Genomic DNA, 20,725 nt, shown 5'->3' with positions numbered 1-20,725 from the left:
AAATTTCTTGGCGATGAGGGGGACTCCGCCCCCCTTCAAACCCCCCAAACAGAAGGGGGCACATCCCCCTTCTGGCAACCCCCTGATGTATCTTTTGGTTGGGGGGCCGCGCCGAAAAAGTGGTCACTTTTTTTAACAACATTTCTCAAACAAAAACAAGTGTTGGGGGTCTAAATAAGGCATTTTTTCACCATTTGAGACAACAAAAAAGGGGGGGGGGTGAAAAAGGCGTTAAAAGGCGTGTATATGAAGTAATGGGTTAATCAGCTGTAAAATACATGAAAAAATTACTGAATATATGGTATCAGTCTTTATTATATCACTATATATCAAACAGTTCAAACAGTTCTATAGGAATTTGGATTTAAACCTTCTCTAGGAATTAACAACAATTTTCTTTCACTTTGAAAAAATTAAATAAAGAGAAGGCAAACATTTCAGACAAGTTTTGAATTTTTTAATATTATTATAGGAGGAATTGTTTCTCGTGCATGACTAATTATTACTAAAACTGCAATTTCCTGGATTAGACCCAATATCAATATTTTATACAGACATATACTACAAATATGGAATGACCCCAGGGTCGAATCTAGGATATAAACACTTGACATGCTTGAAAAGGCAAATCTTTACAGGTGCAAACAAAAATGGATATGTGTCAGTGATGCTCTGAGGCTTGGGTATGTGACAGGGTATAATTTTTTTTAATCATCTGATTGTCCTGGCCTGGCAGGAATTTTTAAAATAATTATTTTTGGAAGATCTGTGTTCAAGGTTACAATCAACCAGTGCATTACATTATTAATAATAAACTGGGAATGATGCCCACCTATCACTGGCAATCATGACTGTGCAATCACAAATATTAAATAAGCACAGATTAATCACAACCCCTCAGCCCCCAGGGAATGGAGAACTGTATTTTTGACTTATGGATTTCTTAAATCAAGATATTAAAGACCTTTCCCTGCAGACACAGTCAGATGTTACACTTAAACCTGGCACTACGATTTGGACAAACCCTCAGCATTTTTGGTGCCAAAATAAAACCACTGTATTGAACCATGACCATGGTAGTGCCAGACGCATAAATGAAAAAGTTGGCCAACTTCCCTCACCTTTCAACAAGGTTTGGTATGCTATACTCCCAATGTATGAATACCCAACGACTTAACAGTTTGACAGTTTAATTATACATCTATATGTTCACATCTATTGTAAAAATTAAATTAGTTAAGATTTAATGTTTTCTGTCTGAAATTTGGCAGTTTCATGACTAAGGATTAAATCTGAATAATAACATAAGGTTTAGAATTAGGGGTTGTGTTATGTTAGGCCAGAATTTGTTAGTGATTAATTAAAACTGTTAATCAGAAAATTCTACATGTTACTAAGCTCTGGGGTAAAGAAAAACCATACAGTACCAGGAAATCAAGCTGTCATAATTTTAACTATCATTAAAATTATAAATAGTTGTGACAGAATTTACACATCTAAATAAATAAGAAAATATTTCATATCAAATACATTAATATATATGTAATGACAAGACAAGATAAATTCTCAAATTGTCAAAAAGTAACTGTTTACTTGTAAACTCAGGCCAACCAGGTCGTTTTCTAGACCGGTGTCTCCATAAATTCTAACAATCGTTACATTGACTATTCCAATATGGCGGCGCCCATGATTTTAATTTAACACTTTCATAAAAATCTTATTTTAGCAAATAAACAGCACTTACAAAAATGAAACTGGTATATTTATTTAAGTTTTTATTTCTTACAATAAATAGATGATATATTTAATCTTTTTATTTCATGACACTTCAAATTTATCTCAGAAAGGTTTTAGAATCAACATATTTTTTTTTCATAAGTTTATCTGTGATATGCAGGCTCCATAACCTCTGATCCCCTTTCACAATTCTAGTTTGCTTAGTTCCGACCATTGTTTTCTAATTAAAGGCACACACTTTCTCTTACTTGGGGACCATACGCCGCTTTTCATGTAATGGCATGAGTGTCAAATTGAATGTTGCATGATAACCGCCATATGAACACATCTGCGGATAATTTCAACATTTTTATGTTTTAATGTTTAATCCTGCATAAGCGGGTGCTGGGGGGCATGAGTCTGCAACATTTTCAATATTGTTGTTTTGGACTTCCATCAGGGGAAAATGATTCTTATTTTCTCTATTTTCTTGCATACATGTGTAAGTGGCCACTATAACCTAGTTTCTCCTGAAAACTTTAAATAATATGAAAAAGGCAAAGCCTCAAAGCGAGCTCGATGTACTTTTAACGTGAAAAAGTATGAAATAATTGCTCATTTTTATTTCAAATGCAGTGACGAGTGCGTGTGACGTCACACGTACTGTGTTAAATATGGCTGCGCCCCTGTCGTTAAATGAATAACGAGTTTTGAAAACGTTGATAAAACTTTGTTTGTTTATTTTATTTCACTCTATAATTTTTCAAGCAAAATAAAGATTATTAAAAGTGAAATAAATGTAAAACTTAAAACATTTGCAACATTAAAATAGCGTACTTGATTTGATTGTTTTGCACGTGCTGTTTGGCGCTACAATGTGACGTCATGTAAACAATACTTTTAACGTCTGTACAGTGTTAATGACTGAATAAAAGATATTGGTGTTCGGATTCATTTATTTAGTTAGACCATTTTCTTTCATTCTAGATAGTTTTCACAACAAAATTCGACAAAAAATTGTTTTTAGTTATCAGATTTTTCAAACAAAATGGCGCCTTCAATTTTCATTTTACATTTTCCGTTTTAAAACTGTCATTCGATATTTTATACACAGCTTCCTTTATTCTGGTTCCCTGTCCAATTATGGTTCCCATAGACGTGCGCGGGTGACCAGTCTACACATCCGTTATCAGTCAGAATTCCTCATTTTTTATCATTATCTTTAAATACGAAAAGTTGCGATGTGTCCAATTCGGTTTTTCGGACGAAAGTTTTCAAAACCATCACTTAGCAGGTACTCGCGTTACCGTAAAGCTCGCTTTGTGAGCAGGCCCTTTGGGCCAGCTCGTCGAGCTCGCTATAAAGCTACTTCCAGACTAATCATCTTTACAACTTACAAGACATTTCACACTATAGAATTTTCTCTCACACAGCCTGTAGGGACAAGTGGAAATGTTAAGAAATTTACTATATAAATGTCATATGGATAAATCAAGAAATGCTTCTGTTCAGATAAAAAGTTTAAAACTGTTAATTGTCAAGTAAGTCAAAGTTCAATTTTGCAGGAAAAGCAAGCAAAACGGGGGCCAGGCCTTTGACTTCCCTATATGATACTGTAAAATGTTTAATGTTTTCATGCTTAATGTTTTCTAAAGGTGAAATGATTATTCATGATCTACCTTGTAGATGGATGGATTTTTATATTTTTTACTGCAAAGTGAAAATGATGGTAAAATCACAAAAGAATGTTAACTCATAATAATATGCTATTGCGCTAACACAAACAGATTTGAACTATGTGTTTTCATGTTTTTTTATGGTATATTTAATACATTTTTAAATCTTATTATTTATGTTACATTAACATCTTTCAAATAGAAGTTTAACAAGGTATAAACTGACTGTCAGTCTTAACTTCCTATATGAATATGGTTTGACTTAACTCAGAGTTTAATTGAAATTTTGGATGCTTTTTTTCAGGTTTGTTTGTCAAACAACCCTAGTAAGCCATGTTTTGTGCTGTACTTTAAAGGGGTAACATTGATGTTAGACTGTGGCCTTGATCTCACACAGATTCTCAGCTTTCTACCTTTACCTTTAGTTTGTGGGTAAGTTATCAATCTCATCACAGCTATTACAACCTTCACTCTCCTGAATTGGAGGAAGAAAATGCTATGATAGATTAAATCCTTAAAATTCATGTGGGACATATGACAAGCATCTGCAAACTTGATAAGCGTTCTCTGGTGGGCATCGAACAATCTAGCTTTGTTTTAATATCACACATATACCAGGGCAAAAACACCATTTTTGGGGAAGGGGCCTCAGCCTTTTTCTTGGGGAAAATATGCGTGATTTTGGCATGCTTTTGGAAAAGGGGTCTCAAATTTAAAACAAACTTTAAAAAAGTTCTTTAAAATAGAAAAGCAAAAAGCACTGGGAAATACTAATAAGTCCTTAATTCAATACCATCATTTAATTTTGTTCTAAATTCTATGGGAAATTTCAAAAGACTGGGGAATTTTGAGGACCAAACTGACGGAAAAAAGAGGCTAGTTTGGATGGGGAAGCAGCCTACATGTATATTCGGCCTCTACAAAGAAGGGTTTCTTGGTCCTGTACACATATATGTAATGTATGTCTCTTGTAATGTATAATTTCATACTTTCAAATGTTTATAATCATTTTGTTAATGCATTTTTCAATAACTCAACTTTTCTATGTTGTATATATAAGTTTTCTTTGTTTATATAATTCATTTGTTTGTAACGATATATATTTACATTTTGATAGAGGCTCAAAGAGAAGACTGGGCTTGCCCAACTATGTTGCCTCTTTAAATAAAGTCTTCATTATTATTATTATTTTTATTATAAGTGTTCTTAATTGATTCTTAATTGACACCCAATCATTCTATAAGCATAGTGTTTAAACCATACTGATACTGTTATTTACTGCTACATTTCAGAGTTTACAAACTGGGTCATGTATCAATGCATAAATATTTGTGTTTTGATTTTTGCCTATTTCACAATACACATGATTCACTCATCAAAAGCCAAATATAAGAAAGTTTATTTTTAAAAAACATGATATAAGTGGAATGTATTCAGTAGCAGCGAAAGCCGGCATTAAGTTTGTCTTTAAATGTGATTTCAGCAATAGACATGGGACATGTGTTTAGGGATATGTATTTCAAATTTCAAAGTTGTATACTAAAGCCTTTTCTTCTAATTGTTAAAAAGCATGTATAGGTAGTGTTTGTCACCTTCAAGTTTTTATAGGTGTTTCAATCTACATCTACTATTTCAGATCACGTTTAAGTCAGCTTTCAGACTGGTTATTGGCCACAGAGAAGTTTGGTAAACAAGGGGAAGAACTTGTAAGTTACTTCTTGTTTATTTTAATCACATTCAATATTTGTAAAATATGGAACCCCACACTGATTTTGTGACAGTTAATCAAAGAGCTAGATTTCCATTTAATGTTGTAACTGTATGAATATTTTTTAGTCCCCTACCGGTTTAACCGGAGGGGACTTTAGGTTTACCCTCCGTCCGTCTGTCTGTCCGTCTGTCTGTCAGTCCGTCCGTCCACAAAACTGGATCCCGCGATAACGCAAAAAGTACTGAAAATATTTTTATGAAACTTGATATATGGATAGATGGCAGTATGGAGATTATGCACGTCTTTTTTTTTTCTTCCTATGTTGAAAATTCTGGTTGCTATGGCAACAAATAGTCTGAAAATATGGCAAATTTAACACATAAACTGGATCCAGTGATAACTCAAAAAGTACTGAAAATATTTTTATGAAACTTGAAATATGGGTAGATGGCAGTCTGGAGATTATGCACATCTTTTCTTTTCTTCCTATGTTGAAAATTCTGGTTGCTATGGCAACAAAATAGCCTGAATTTCAAGATTTCTGATTTAAATTTTTCAGCTTTTTCACTATATGTTCTTTATTTCTTAAGGTGTTTACTTCAAACTTTAAATATAAGTTTCTGGTCATCAACCACATCATATGTGACAAGGTTTATAACTCTAGCACAAAAAATATCAGTATTACCTCCCTTGAACTTAGATTTTTTAGGGGAAAAAATGTTGTCTTTTTTAAATAACTTCTTTATTTCCTAATGTATCTACTTCAAACTTCATATATATGTTTCTTATTATCACTCGACATTTTTGAGAAGGTTAAATACTCTAGCAAGAATATTTCCAGAATTATGTCCCCCTTGAACTTAGATTTTTTTCGAGAAACTGGTATTTTCACTCCAACTTCTTCATTCCTAATAGGATTTACTTTAAAATCCCACATCGTAATAATATGACAAGGTTCACATTACTGTGATATAGACAAACTTATTTTATTATGTTTTGTGGTTGATATTTTCAAATACAGACTTCATCCTCAAATTCATTATAAATGGCAATACACAGGAGTGTATGACAATTAAAGAACTTTTTGAGGGACCGGTAGGGGACTACTGTATTGCCCGCAATACTATCAAATGCTTGTTATTCATGTATTTTCTGTTTCTGATTGTAATATGCAATAATACATTTATACATACACATGTTTATATTTGACAGAGCAAAGAGTTAAAGGAATGCAGTGGAAGGGTGTTCGTAAATGGTGTTTTAGAATTCTCTCCCCCTGAGGTATTTTGACTATAATTAAACCAATAAATTGATATTTTAAATTACTATTTATTTATATATTACAAATATTAAACAAAATTACCATTTTGGAAAGAAATAAAGCAAAGTACAGTCAAACCTGTATTTAACACCAACTCTGAATAAAGAAAACTCTTCAAATAAAGGCCACTTTTTTATAACCCTTCATTTATAAATGGAATAAAAAATAACCTCCAAATTAGTATCAAGTATTGTCTCTCCCTCACAGGTATGACTGTTTAATGCATATTTATGCCTTATAATTTCTATAGATTATTTATAGGGAAAATGGAAATATGTTGATGTTGATAATGGCTTTGCAGTACAATTAGAAGTTAAAAAAATAAAATTATTAAATTAGAATTATCAAAGTTAAAATAGAATCGATGAATTGATTTGAAAAAAATGTGATTGTTTTTACCTACCTTTTACATAATTATGTAATATGGTTAAATTTCAGTGTAGACAAGAATTGAAAAAAATGTTACAATTATTTTCTTATGTTTGACAGGCATCTTTTGTGTAATATTAATTAAATTTGTTTGTGTTTCAATTTAGACAAGGATTGTCGACCTGTCACAAGTTGATGTGATACTTTTATCTAATTCCTCGTGCATGCTGGCACTACCGTATATTACCGAGTACACCGGGTTTAAAGGATCCATATATTGTACAGATCCTACACTACAGATTGGAAAGTAAGTGTTGTTTCAACTATACAGTAATGATTTTTGTTTATTTTGGATATATGAAGGGGTGTCCGTGGCCGAGTGGTTGTAAGTCAACGACCTTAACCACTCGTTGACTTAAGGTCGTTGACTTAAAACCACTTGCCGCTCACCGCTGTGGGTTCGAATCCTAAGAGGGACTTTGGATTTTTTCATGTGATGAAGCTATCCAGCTAGCTTACAGAACGTCGGTGGTTCTACTCAGGTGCTCGTTCGTGCCTGTAATAATGCACAGACGGGCAACTGAGTTTGCGCGTTGCCAAATGACCTATACTGTGTCAGTGTGTTGTAAAACCCAAACAAACAATTTTGGATATATGATAAATGAAATATTGTAGTCATGTACATTCAATCCTAAATTTATTAAACTTGCTAAATAGAGGCTGACATATTATGATTTTATTCAACAAAGTTAGAATTAAGTATACAATTATTCAATATCCTCTATATATTTTAGACAGTATATGAAAGAGATGGTGACATATGTAGACAGAGTACCTAGAACAAAAGCTTGCAGTCTTTGGAAGAATGATAACATTATAAAGTAAGAACAATATGAACATGTGTTGTTGAAATATTTGTTGGACTTTTTCGTGTCTTTCTTTTTTCTTCGGTCATTATGGCAAAGATGAGTAAAACTTATTTATAGAACATAGCTGAATTGCTCCCTCGCATGGAGGATTTATTGTCCATTTCAGAAAATAAGCATTAAGCAGATAATGGCATATAAGTGATTTGTTAGCTTGACTGGGGCATCACACTTTGGTTCAGTATTTGAGTGTTATACGGTATCTCCAAAACTACTGATTTGAAACCTCACACACTGATTTAAAGGCATAATAGGAGGTCAATATCCAAAGCTCATATCTCTTACATGAATTTGACAAAATGATTGCCCTTTTTAAAATAAGAAAATTCTACATTATTCAAGCTCATGTTTTAATATCAAGCACTGAGAATAGTCGAGCACATTGTCCTACTGACAGCTCTTGTTTTGTTTTTGTTTTTCTCATAAATTTAAGGCAGAATTAGGGTGTTTTCCCAAAATGACAAAATTGTTTTGAATGAAAGCAAATGTTTTCTCCATATTGTTCTTTTTTTCCCCCCAAATTTTCAAAGATTATCAAACTGAAATTGCCCGATGTGATAATTTTTGCTGTTGTGAGACTTTTTTTTAAAAAAAAAAATCACCTCCAGTTAAATATAGTCACTTGGCATTAGAATCCCTATATTTGTTCTGACACATATTTGTAATTAAGATGCAAATGTTTTCTTTTCTGATATTTTAGAAGTTTACCATTGCCCCTAAGAGATGCAATTAACCCAAAGGTCTGGAAGAAATGTTACACACTACAAGATATAGAGTCCTGTCTTTCCAGGGTACAGGTTGTTGGCTTCAATGAGAAAAAAGTAAGCATATCTAAAACAACAAATTATAAAAATGTTGCGATGATGTATGAAGATATTTAGTCACCTTAGTGCAGTAACTGGGTAACTCAAATATTAATATGAGGTCAAAATACATTACAATGGGGGCAAGTAAAGAGCCTAAAAAAATGACAAATTGGAAAAAGTAATACAAAACTCAACAAAAACTTACTTTGGACACATTTTTGTGTCATATGCTCAAGTTTTATCAAAATCAAAATTTTGGCCGATTTTCATTATGTTTGAACATACTCCTTTAAAAGGAGTTAACCCATTACTGAACTAAGGTGAGGAATTATCCTGTTGTATTTTTACATTGTTTTAAATGAGTTATCTTAAATGTATATGGATCATTGTTAACTCTAGAACCATGTTAATTTTCATGAATGTTTTGTTTGAAATATTTATAATCTATTTTGCCTACCTTCAAGGGCAGATAACTCAAAAACAAGGTCTGCACTTGAAACATTTGGATTTATTTAAGTTTCTTAAAATTTAACAAATATCTGCAAGCCTGCTGCGGCCTAATTATATATATTTGATTGTTTTATTTCAGAATATATTTGGTGCATTAACAGCTACATCATGTAGTTCAGGGTACTCACTGGGTAGTTGTAACTGGGTCATACACTCTGATTATGAAAAGGTATGTACAACTGTGTGATAAAATTACTGTCGAATCTGTGAACAATGCCCACATAAGTGATAGACAAAATTGATAATGTACTATATAAAACAAGTGGTCTTTATTTGGAGGTTGCTTTATTCCATTTTAAACCGCCTCCGTGGTAGAGTTGTAAGAGTCGATGACTTCTAATCCAGTTACCTCTCTGGCGTGGGTTCGATCCCCGGGAGATGCTTTGGTAGTTTAGCGCGGAAGAAGGTAGTGTAGTACAGGTTTAACTCTCCAGGAACAATGGTTAGGAAACTACCGGCCTATATGACTGAAATACTGTTGGGAAAAGGCGTAAATTCAAGCAAACAAACAAAACAAAATATTCCATTTAATCAGTGAAGGGTTGTCAAAAACTTGCCTTTATTTGTGGGGATGTCTTTATTAAGAAGTGGCATTTAACACAGGTTTGTCTGTTAATACCAAAAGAGGGATGAGTAGAAAAGTTTCCCAGTTTTACAAATAGTTTGTGCTGACAGTATATATGTTATAGTATATGTATAAGTTATAATTAATGGTAGAATGTCAAAGTTTTTAAGAAATTAACAAATTTTATTTCTGTGTAATTTTATCAATTTTGAAGGCATTCAGCATCCAAAATTTAAGTAAAGAACATTAAATAAATAGTCAAAGTTGAGCATACCTGTGAGTTATAATGAATTTCAATTATTTAGAATTATTACATAACTTTATCAGCATATCCAAATCAATTCTGTCTGTGTATTGTATTAGAGACATTTATTTTTAAAAAAATGTCCATTTTATAATTAAGTGTAAACTATTTTTGTCATTTTCAAACAATAATAATCACCTTGCAAATAAAAAAAATATTAAAAAGTGTGTTAATTTAGCAAAGAAAACACGGTTAGTTAATGATTTCTTATTTTCAGATCTGTTATGTATCAGGGTCATCAACGCTCACCACACATCCAAAGGTATAACTTTAACATTATTCTATATTCTAGCATGGAATTTTACCTTTCCCCGTACAGTCGCTGACTTCCCACTCAATACTTATGTTAGAAATACTGCTAGGGACTTTGAATTCTTTCTTGTTAAAATTCTATTCAACTAGCTTTTGGTCGTTTTTGTGTCCGAAATAATAAATAATTTGAACCTAAGGCCTTTTTTAACCTCTTTGTGTAAAGCAGAAAAGTTCAATATGAGTTCAGAGCGCCAGTCTGACATTAAACCCAGTTAAAAAAAACAACAGAAAAAACAATGTTGATGAAATAATAAAATTATCATTCATATTGTGGAACTTATTTATATGTAACTTTAAACATAATAGCCATTAATTTATGTATTGAAATATTTATATGGTGCTTTCATTATCCTTTAGGTTTTTATAAAGGAGGAAGTCAAGGTCTCTTTTAAAACATTTAGTTTTTGAAATTTAAGTGACTGTAACTATTTGTTTTTATTTTAGCCAATAGATCAAGCGCCTCTGCGACACAGTGATGTTTTGATCATGAGTTCATTGACACAGACTCCCTTGACCAATCCTGATTCCATGATAGGAGAGTTCTGTGTTAATGCCGGTATGTTACATAATGTAGATTTGTTGTTTTTTTGTCTGATCAGAAAACTGACATATGCTGAAGGTAGTTGAGAAATCATTTTTCCTGTTGGAAATTAATAAACAAGTCTGGTGGACTATTCAGGTGGTTGGTGAAGTGAACATTAATGGTAGAAAAGTTAGCATTTGATCGTAGTAATCTTGGTACAGACTTATCATTAAGTCTCGCACTATTGAATTTCTTAAAGTAGCATGCCAAAATTTATGAATAAAATATCTGCATACATCATGGCAATAAATAAAATATTGTCAAGTGAACAAAGAAAGTAATTTATACATTGCAAATGGCATGTTTAATCCATGTAAATAACCTAATAAAGGTCAATACATGCAATAATAGTTCTTACTGCATTTGTCATGGAATAGAAATATGGCCCTTTTAACAATGGGTTATCTTTCAGCTGCGACTATAAAGAATGGAGGAAATGTCTTAGTGCCATGTTACCCATCTGGTGTGACCTACGACCTTTTTGAATGTTTGTCCGGACATTTGGATAGTTGTGGATTGAGCACAGTTCCTATGTACTTTATATCCCCAGTCTCAGACAGTACACTGGCCTACTCAAATATATTTGGAGAATGGTACGTAAATTAGATAAACATATATATATTCAGTTAAATAAGTAACTCATACATATTCAGTTAGAATTAGTTACTCATACATATTCATTTAAATTAGTTAAACATACATGTTCAGTTAAATAAGTTACACATACATATTCAGTTAAATAAGTTACTCATACATATTCAGTTAGAATTAGTTACTCATACATAATCAGTTAAATTAGTTATACATACATATTCAGTTAAATTAGTTACTCATACATATTCAGTTAAATTAGTTACATATTCAGTTAAATTAGTAACTCATACATATTCAGTTAAATTAGTTACTCATACATATTCAGTTAAATTAGTTACACATACATATTCAGTTAAATTAGTTACTCATACATATTCAGTTAAATTAGTTACACATACATATTCAGTCAAATTAGTTACTCATACATATTCAGTCAAATTAGTTACTCATACATATTCAGTTAAATTAGTTACACCTACATATTCAGTTGTGATGATAATTGTTTTCAAAGAATGGTTTGTAATATGAATTTTTATAGTTTTATACCCAACTATTTGAATAATAGGGAGAGCTATTGTACTCACCAAGGCGTCAGAGTCAATATTACACTTTGTTAAAGTTTTTGCTTACAAGTTGGTATAGCCAAAACTACTAAAGGGAATGTATTGAAACTTCACACACTTATTGGAGAGCAGAATAAAAGGTCTCTAACTAAGGAAATTCTATGTATTCCAGCTCTTGTTTTTACTACTATGCACTGTGAATAGTCAAGCATGCTTTCCTATGGACAGCTCTTGTTTTATGCTTTATGTTTTATACATTTGGTGACTTATTTGTGAAATAGTGTTAGTTTGATTATTGGAGAAAAAAACCACTTTGTGTAGATAGTGAATCATGTATGAAGATTTATTTTTATAATTCCAGGCTCTCTTCATCAAAACAGTCAAAAGTTTATTTACCAGAACCTCCATTCCCACATGCTGAGGTAAAATATAACATAATTTATTTCAACCCTGGTACATGTACATGTAGTACTGTTTAATCTTACAATGCTTAAGCTACAGTTCATTATGCTTCAGAAACACTTTTATTAGCTCAGCTATTCATAGAATAGGGAGAGCTATTTTATTCACTCAGGCATCAGTGTCACACTTCAGTTTGGTGGAATTGGTTAAAACATAACCCACTTTTTTGAGAGTATAACAGGAGGTCATTATGGATTTTGACGGAATAATTGCTGTTTTTGGCCAACAAATCTTTACATTATGCCTGCTCTTGTTTTTACTTTCAAGCAATAAGAAAGTCAAACATGCTGTGGTACTGACAGCTATCATCTTTTTTTCTTAAAATCTTTTTATTTTTGGCATTCTGTTAATAGATTACAAATGAGCCACGTGTCACGACAAAACCAACATAGTGCGTTTGCTACCAGCATGGATCCAGACCAGCCTGCGCTTCCGCACAGTCTGATCAGGATCCATGCTGTTTGCTTACCAACTCTATTACAAGTAGAGAAATTGATAGCGAACAGCATGGATCCTGATCAGACTGCGCAGATGCGCAGGCTGGTCTGGATCCATGCTGGTCGCAAACCGGTTGGTTTTGTCGTGACGCGGCTCAAATTGTTTATCATTAGCTTATTACTGAAACCACCTTTTTCTTGTGTTGCATTTTGACAAAAAGTACAGTTGTAGTGATTAAATATATTGTATGGAAGTCAAAATACTACTTTGTTTATGTTCTGCTACTTTTATGTCAAATAATTTCACATTCAGCACTTCTTTATTAGGATGATAAGCATCTTACATGCTTTAAACCATCATATAATTTTTATTAAACTCATATTTGCCTTTGTCTCTAAAGAACGAGTTTTTTTTATTGGTTTCTGAAGCAAAATATGCAAAGGAAAAATAGTAAACATTTTAACCTCTCTACGTCATGTTTTTAAAGCTCTACTTAAGAAATAATATATCCCAAACTGTGATTTTATTGCTCAATAACATCACTGTTTGGAGTTCGGATGCAGGGAATTATATCACAAGGGCGTAGCCCGAGTGATATAATGATGTGCATCCGAACGACAAACAGTGATGTTATCAAGCAATAAAATCACCGATTAGGATATATTATTTCGATTCTAACAAATCAACAAATAAATGCTGCCGCACATGATAATTAGATAAATGGCACCTGATTTGTTTCCGTACTTATTGTCAGCGCATCACATTTTTAGTGGTTGCGTCACATGTATAACGATTACGTCACATATCTAAATATAGAACGTCAGACAGTGATTTTATAGCATAATAATACACACTTTCGGTTCTTCTATGTTCAATAGGGAAAAATGCGGGTCGTGTTAGAATAAAAATTTTGCATGGCTTATGCTCACTTCCAAATTGTTTATACTGTTTGTTATTTTATTTTGCAGCTTGTTAGCCTTGGTAGACTCAGGCACTACAAAAATATCCATGGTAAGTTAAAACATGATTTACAGTGCCAAGTAAATTTATACCAAGGCTCGGCTTGTTTTATGAGAAATAAGTTAAAGTGACATTATGCCCATCCATGGGTAGATATAGAGTGAACAGGTGAAAGTCAAAATAAGTTTACATTTTCTCATAATTCCTTTCAACTTTATAATTTACTTCACATGAACGATAAATAACTCACTAAGCCCTGTGAAATGTGTGTAATTATCCATCGGAATGTATTCGTTACTTTCATTTCATAAAAAGAGTGGGGCACTCTTTTTGTATATTTAAGTAGATTTATTTTTTACCCTTATTTTTTAACATTTTCAAATATCATGTGTTGGTCAATCACCATTATAACGACCAGTTATATGAAACATGTAGTCAAATAAAGTCAATTTGACAATGAAAAAATGAGCATAATGTCACTTTAATATCACTAAATTATATTAAGTTTGATATTGAACTCCCTCAAGTTCCAAATGACTGTTTCAAAGCTTGGCAAATCCAAGTAATAGGTTTAGTATTAATCTTTTGAGAAGCTGGAAATTTATTAATTAAAGTGGCATGATGCACATCCAAGTGTAAATGATCAGTCAATTTTATATTTTACGATGCGTAAGTAAACAATACTTCACAAGACCAACAGTCACTTCTTTAAATATCATTTAGATTGTGTTGGTTTACTGTACGCTCAATTCTGAAAAAATAGTGGTGCACTCTTTTTATAATTAAGGTTGTTTTATATTGTATATAAACATTTTTTTTTAAATATCAGTTATTTGTCAATCACCATTATAATAGCCAATCTTTAGGAATATACATTTATTACTAATCAGCAAAAAAATGAGCACAATGTCATTTAAATAAAGTAGAATCATTTTCATGAAAACTGTACTTTCTTTATTGAAGTATTATTGATGAATGCTGAAAGCAAAACTAGTTTACATGCCTGGTATACATGTATTTAGGAAAACAAAGGAAATATGATAGTTATATCATTAAGACAGAAAATGAATTTGTTTTTACAACATTTGAATAATTTCAGATATGCAGAATGATTTTAAATGTCCATGTATAGTGTTTACTGGTCATCCTTCATTGAGAATGGGTGATGTCATACATTTCATAGAACTGTGGGGAAAATCAGCAACCAACACAATTATATTCACAGGTAAGTGTTAGAAATGGGGTTTTAAGTCCTACTGACTTCTGACTTTGTGAAGGTTATATGATTACTGTTCCTGATATATTAAGACCTCAGATGCTCCTCTGTACTTATTTGAAGCATGAAAAGAAGTAGAACTGCAGACTTTCCATCTGTTTGTTCAATGTGGATCCATCTGTCCTTTGAGGCATCACGTATGGATCCCTGACATATCACCAGCCATGCTGTTTAAAGCATTTAAGCACAAAGTGGTGATAATTTACATTCATGCAGTTAGCCAGAGATATGAATTTTGAGCTGAAATTAGGTCACTGTACAGCGGGCTATGGGCACCTAAATGTACACCAACCTGAGATAATAATGATAAGGCGAGGTAGCCCTCCTATTGTTGCCAGCAAAGGGCTGTCTTATATATAAAGGCCCCATGCTGTCTCTGCCTACTTTGGTGGGCTACTCTCTTTGCTTCAGTCAGAACATCAGCAGCTGGTCTGCAGGATACAAGTTTCGGTTTTCTTTTTAGCTGCTGATGTCCTGTGCCTCTCCACAACATGCATATTCGATTAGGAAGGCAGACTTTTTATGAGCTAGATTGATGGCCTTTTCAAATGAAATAATGTCTCTAGCTGGATTCAAACCCACAATTTTCATTGGCAAATGATGACAAGATCTTAACCATGTAGATATAGAGGTACAATGTATTCAAAAGTTGACAATCCAGTGATCAACATGTTGTTTTTTTCTGAACCAAGAAACTGTGTTTTTATTTGGCAATTTTCCCTGGTTTCTTAATGACTCAAAATAAGTAATTTATTATTTTATTGTCATGATAATTGTTAAATAAAACAGTGAAATGTTTTCAAATTTACTATTTCAGAGCCAGACTTCCCATATTTAGAGGCACTTGGTCCATTTCAGCCTTTACAAATGAGGGTAAGTCAGTCAGTATTTGTTTAATGAAAGAAGTAGAGGTCATGTGGAAGGGCATGCACTTCAGGACAGACAGGTCTTAGGTTCGAGTCCTGTCAAGGAAACTGCAAAATTGTTGGAGTCAGAAATTCACATGTGGGCAATTTCAAGTCCAAAATCTGACTGGTCTGTTGTTAGAAATCAGATGGATATTTAAATAAGAGCTTGTCTTTGCAGTCAGTATAAAGTCTGGCTGTGCACCCTTAAAGATTAGGTACTATTTGCAGTTGAATTGTAGTGTTTTACATTTTGAAACCTTTAAGATAATTATTGACAGTAACGAATTCAAAGCAAGGAAAGTTAGCCGTGTAAGTATTCACAATTTGTTTCCATATTGTTTCAGGTTTGTTATCGTCCAATAGACACAAGTCTGAGCTTTTCTCAAGCCAACAAACTTGTCAAAGATCTGAGACCCCAGCATCTGGTGGTTGCAGAAAGCTACACCGTGCCACCTGTCAACGTGTCACAGAGACCAGACCTGGTCATCAGCTCGGTGAGTATAGCAGAAATGTGAAGAGTGGGGACACTCATTCAATGTTTCCTTTCATATTACGAGTTAACTTACATTTTACTGGTTATCTTTGCTTGTATGTTATTGCCAGGAAAAACTGGTGGCTGGGGTGTCATTTTTCAGTTCATCTGTTTTGAAGAAAAAGCAGAGCTATTGTCATTTCTTCATCATAGTTGCATTCGTCAGCATGGAAAAAACTTTAATAAAGCCCATTATATAAACAATTTGGAACTTAGAATGCTTGCTTATCAGGACATGGCACAGTAGTTTAACTAGAGACATTATTCTGCAAGCTATATTTTTTGCCCCTTGTTAATTTCTAACAGACGAGTGTTTACAACACATGCAGTGCTCTTCTTTATTTTGGAAGAGGTTATTTTCTTGCCCTATCATACCCATGACAATGAAATCAGTATTACAGGCTCCTTGCTTGAAAGGCAGCTGTAAATCATCAACTTATAGTTTATACTTAATTTTCTTAGGTTGATTGTGTTGGTAGCTATAACCTTATTGGAACACTCTTGAATCTGTTTCTGGAACCAACCAGTACTAAACAATGAGTGTAAAGTTTCTTGCTCACAGAAACAACAGCTTGCCCTGACGGTGTTTGAACCCACACAGTCAGCAATCCATGTATTATCGGTCCGAAGCAGCCACTGGCTTTTCTACTTCTCTTTTTTTTTCAGGTGTACTGCACATTTTAACAGGCTTTGTACGGAAACAAATTTAAAAATATTTTGTTGATATTTTAGGAAAAAATTTCTTTGTTAAAGAACTGGTGCAACAATATAACAAGTCTATTAATTCATTTTTAGGAGTCTTCCCCAATTACTTATAAACAAGGGGAGGTAATCACTCTCCCTGTAAAGAGGAAGTTTGAGTGCATTGAACTGGATCCCAGCTTAGCTGCATTACTTGTACCAGTTGAAATAAGGCCGGGGTCAGCAATATCCATGGTGAATGCCTCATTGGTTGTCAAGGACAACAAATATGTTCTTGAGGTAAGTTTTTGTTTGTTAAAGAAACAATTGTAACAGAACTTCTTCACAACAAATACAGTGTATGTATATAATGTAAACTTTTATTATATCTTTGTTGGAAAGAAGATAATAGTGTTACTACTTCAAAAGTATACTGAAAATGATAAAAAGCTTATTTTGTTCACATAACATACATGTACCACTTACCTATATTTAATGTATTACTTGAATTCCCAGCTGTCTCAGTCACTATGATGTACGGGGAAATTGAATTGAGTTTTTGTGCCCCCACTTTAGTGGCGGGCATTTACATTTACCCTTGTCCGTCCGTCCGTACTTCCGTCCGTCCATACTTCCTTCCGTCTGTCCGTTCTCTTTTGTGTCGCAAGTAACTCAAAAAGTATTTGACCTAGTCATGAAACTTTACAAGAATGTTGATAAGCATGTGTAGTTGTGCACCTGGGTATTTTCATCTGGATATTTTTAGTATTTTTAGAGTTATTGCCCTTGATTTAGTAAAATATTGCAATTTTCAACTTGTGTCGCATGTTACTCAAAAAGTATTTGACCTAGAGTCATGAAACTGTACAGGAATGTTGATCAGCATGTGTTAGTTGTGCACCTGGGTATTTTCGTCTGAATTTATTTAGTATTTTTAGAGTTATTGCCCTTGACTTATAAAATTTTTGCAATTTTCAACTTGTGTGGCATGTAATTCAAAAAGGATTTGACCTAGTCATTAAACCTTACGGGAACATTGCTCAGCATATTTAGTTTTGCACCTAGGGTTTCGCGTGTGGATTTATCCAGTATTTGTAGAGTTATTTCCCTTTACTTAGTAAAAACCATTTCATTATGTTGTTATTTGTTCCTTGAGTGCTTGAGTTAGAATCAACGAACTTTACAGGAATAATGATCAACATCACTAAATTACAGGAATGATGATTCACATCACTGTGAAGCTTTGCACCTGGGACTTTGCATGTGGATTTTTTTTTCAGTTTCGTTAGTTATTGCCCTTGACTTACAGTAGTATAAATTTGGAATTTTCAACTTGTTCATGCATAGCTCAAAAAGTATTTCACTTGTAGGCCTGAAAGTTTACAAGAATGTTGGTCAGCATGTGTACTTACTCACCTTGGGGTTTGCTTGTGGATTTATTCAGTATTTGTAAAGTTCTTGCCCTTTACTTAGTAAAAGATTTTTAGTTTTCAAAAAAATATTTGACCTAGAGTCATAAGATTGACAGAACAGTGGCGCAGTGGGGGCACCCGTGTCCTATGGACACATTTCTAGTTTTACTTTCTGTTGACCCTTACTATTTTGCTCATAAATAGCTGGGAATGTTTGAATTGACTGTTGTGTTACCAAGATAATGGTGAATTTTACTGTTTGAAATTTATTTTCAGCCATTGTCTGGTCCTGAAATGAAGAAAACAAGGACTGGGAACAAGCCAGTGAAACCAAAATCATATATATTTGGTAGTCTAAATACCAAAGTGTTTGTTGATACACTCTCAAAGGTTTATTTTCATTTATGTGATTTTAGTTATCTATTAAGCATGTCTGTACAATCAGTATAAAATTTTTTGTTTAGTTTTTGCAAACCTGTAAAATAGTTGCCAACCATATAGACCTCTAGCCAAACTAAATGCTCTTGCCACTTGCCCCTAACTGCCGTGGGTTCAAATCTTCGTAGGACAGGGACTTTGGATTCTTTCATGTGAGAGAGCTATCCAGCTTGCTAACGGAACGTAGGTGGTTCTACTCAGGTGCTTGTTCATGCCTGAAATAATCCACGGAAGGGCACTTACAATGTTCCTCCACTAGTTAAGCTGGAAAGTCGTCATATGACCTATTCTGTGTTGGTGTGTTATAAAACTCAACCAAAACAAGAAGAAAAATTTCCTCTTGCATTTCAGTTTAAGACATTTTTTTTTTTAATTTCTTGTTTCTTTCCCACAAATGCCTTGCAATTTAAATGCATTGTAATAAAAATATGACAGTGTGCATGATTTAATCCTTGATACTTTGAAGTGTGTAATTTGTAGATATATGTTTAGAATTTTTTACCGTTATTGTTACAGCAAGGTATCACAGACATCAAACTGGAGGACAGCGATGATGGATCTATCATTCATTTGGTGTGTAATCATGTATATAATACGGCATATTTGTAATGTACAGTTTTGTTTGTCTAAATTGACATCTACATTTGTATTTCATCCATAACCCCAGTTGCTACTTTTCAACAACAGTATGATTTTTTTCCCTTTGTAAGATTTTACAATAAATTCAAACTGTGTAAAGCAATACATTTCAGCAGCAATCAAAATAGTTGTCTCTTAAAGGGTTGTCCTACATAGATTGTATTTTGTGTGTGTAATGTACAGTATTGTTTTGCCTATTTTGACATTTATTTCATCTATAAGCCCATTAATTACTACATACAGATCAACCTGTATATGTACAGTTTCGTTTGTCTATACAGAGCTGCCCATTGTAGAGCAATCACCTCTCTATAACAACAGTATGATTTTTTTCCCAATGTAAGATTTTATAATGAATTCAAACTATGTAAAGCAACACATCTTTGCAACAACCACAATCTTTGTCTCCAAACCAAAAGGGTGGTTGCTATACAGAGGTTGTGTTGTATTTATGAAGAAACATTTATTACAAAAATGAACTCCCATGACATGCCATGATTAACCAGTATAACATTTTCAATAATTCTTGTATGGAATCTGTTAATTGATTATATTATTGAGAATTCATCCAGAAATAGAATAATACAGTAATCTTATTGTTGTTTTGCAGCCCAATGATGACACACTTATACAAGTGGAGCAAGGGTCTACACATATCATGTGTGGTGGAGACGAAACAGTGAGGATTAAGATCAGAGATACTTTATTACAGTGCTTACAAAAATTATAACCCAGATAAACAATGCCAGTTGTTGAAAGGTTGAAATGTTTGCAGGGCTTACATTTATTGTAAAGGTGGAAATCAGAAAATTAAATTGTGCAATGTGATACAGAAGGAACATAAAAGTGAAGCTATGGTGCCGAGATGTGGGGCCAGGAAAGACCTTTGTAACATAAATAGAACTTGCTTTCCAAGGTGCAGCTTCTATCAATAAAATGTGAAAATTGTTGTATGTTTTGGTTTTGAAATAATCCTTTATTTTTTTCTCAACTCAATTTCATATATCATTGTACATTTGTGTA

The 20,725-nt window shown here is 33.1% G+C and overlaps 2 protein-coding genes across 6 annotated transcripts in view; one reads left to right on the top strand and one right to left on the bottom strand.

Annotated features, from left to right (window-relative positions):
• The window catches only part of LOC132757748 (acyl-CoA dehydrogenase family member 10-like), a 55,042-nt gene extending 53,394 nt beyond the window's left edge, over positions 1-1,648 (bottom strand). For 3 of the 5 annotated variants that reach the window (XM_060749134.1, XM_060749135.1, XM_060749132.1), the window contains exon 1: positions 1,594-1,648. The gene's annotated coding sequence lies outside the window, so the exon portion shown is untranslated. The remainder of the gene's footprint in view (positions 1-1,593) is intronic. The other 2 variants (XM_060749136.1, XM_060749133.1) reach the window with 2 other exon arrangements.
• Positions 1,628-20,650, top strand: LOC132757750 (integrator complex subunit 9-like). Its single transcript, XM_060749137.1, has 20 exons — positions 1,628-1,757; positions 3,697-3,824; positions 5,029-5,098; positions 6,316-6,384; positions 6,961-7,100; positions 7,588-7,674; positions 8,420-8,540; positions 9,115-9,204; positions 10,122-10,166; positions 10,661-10,772; positions 11,212-11,392; positions 12,318-12,378; positions 13,825-13,867; positions 14,916-15,041; positions 15,910-15,965; positions 16,345-16,494; positions 17,328-17,513; positions 18,902-19,015; positions 19,580-19,636; positions 20,313-20,650. Exons 1-20 carry the CDS (start codon positions 1,749-1,751, stop codon positions 20,430-20,432), a joined length of 1,965 nt encoding a protein of 654 aa, XP_060605120.1. The 5' UTR covers positions 1,628-1,748; the 3' UTR covers positions 20,433-20,650.
• Positions 20,651-20,725: the final 75 nt, after the last annotated feature.

The sequence above is a fragment of the Ruditapes philippinarum genome, unplaced genomic scaffold (genome assembly GCF_026571515.1).
Source record: "Ruditapes philippinarum isolate M1 unplaced genomic scaffold, ASM2657151v2 ctg1015_1_1_1_1, whole genome shotgun sequence".
NCBI lineage: Eukaryota > Metazoa > Mollusca > Bivalvia > Venerida > Veneridae > Ruditapes > Ruditapes philippinarum.
This window is presented reverse-complemented; position numbering and strand designations above follow the sequence as displayed.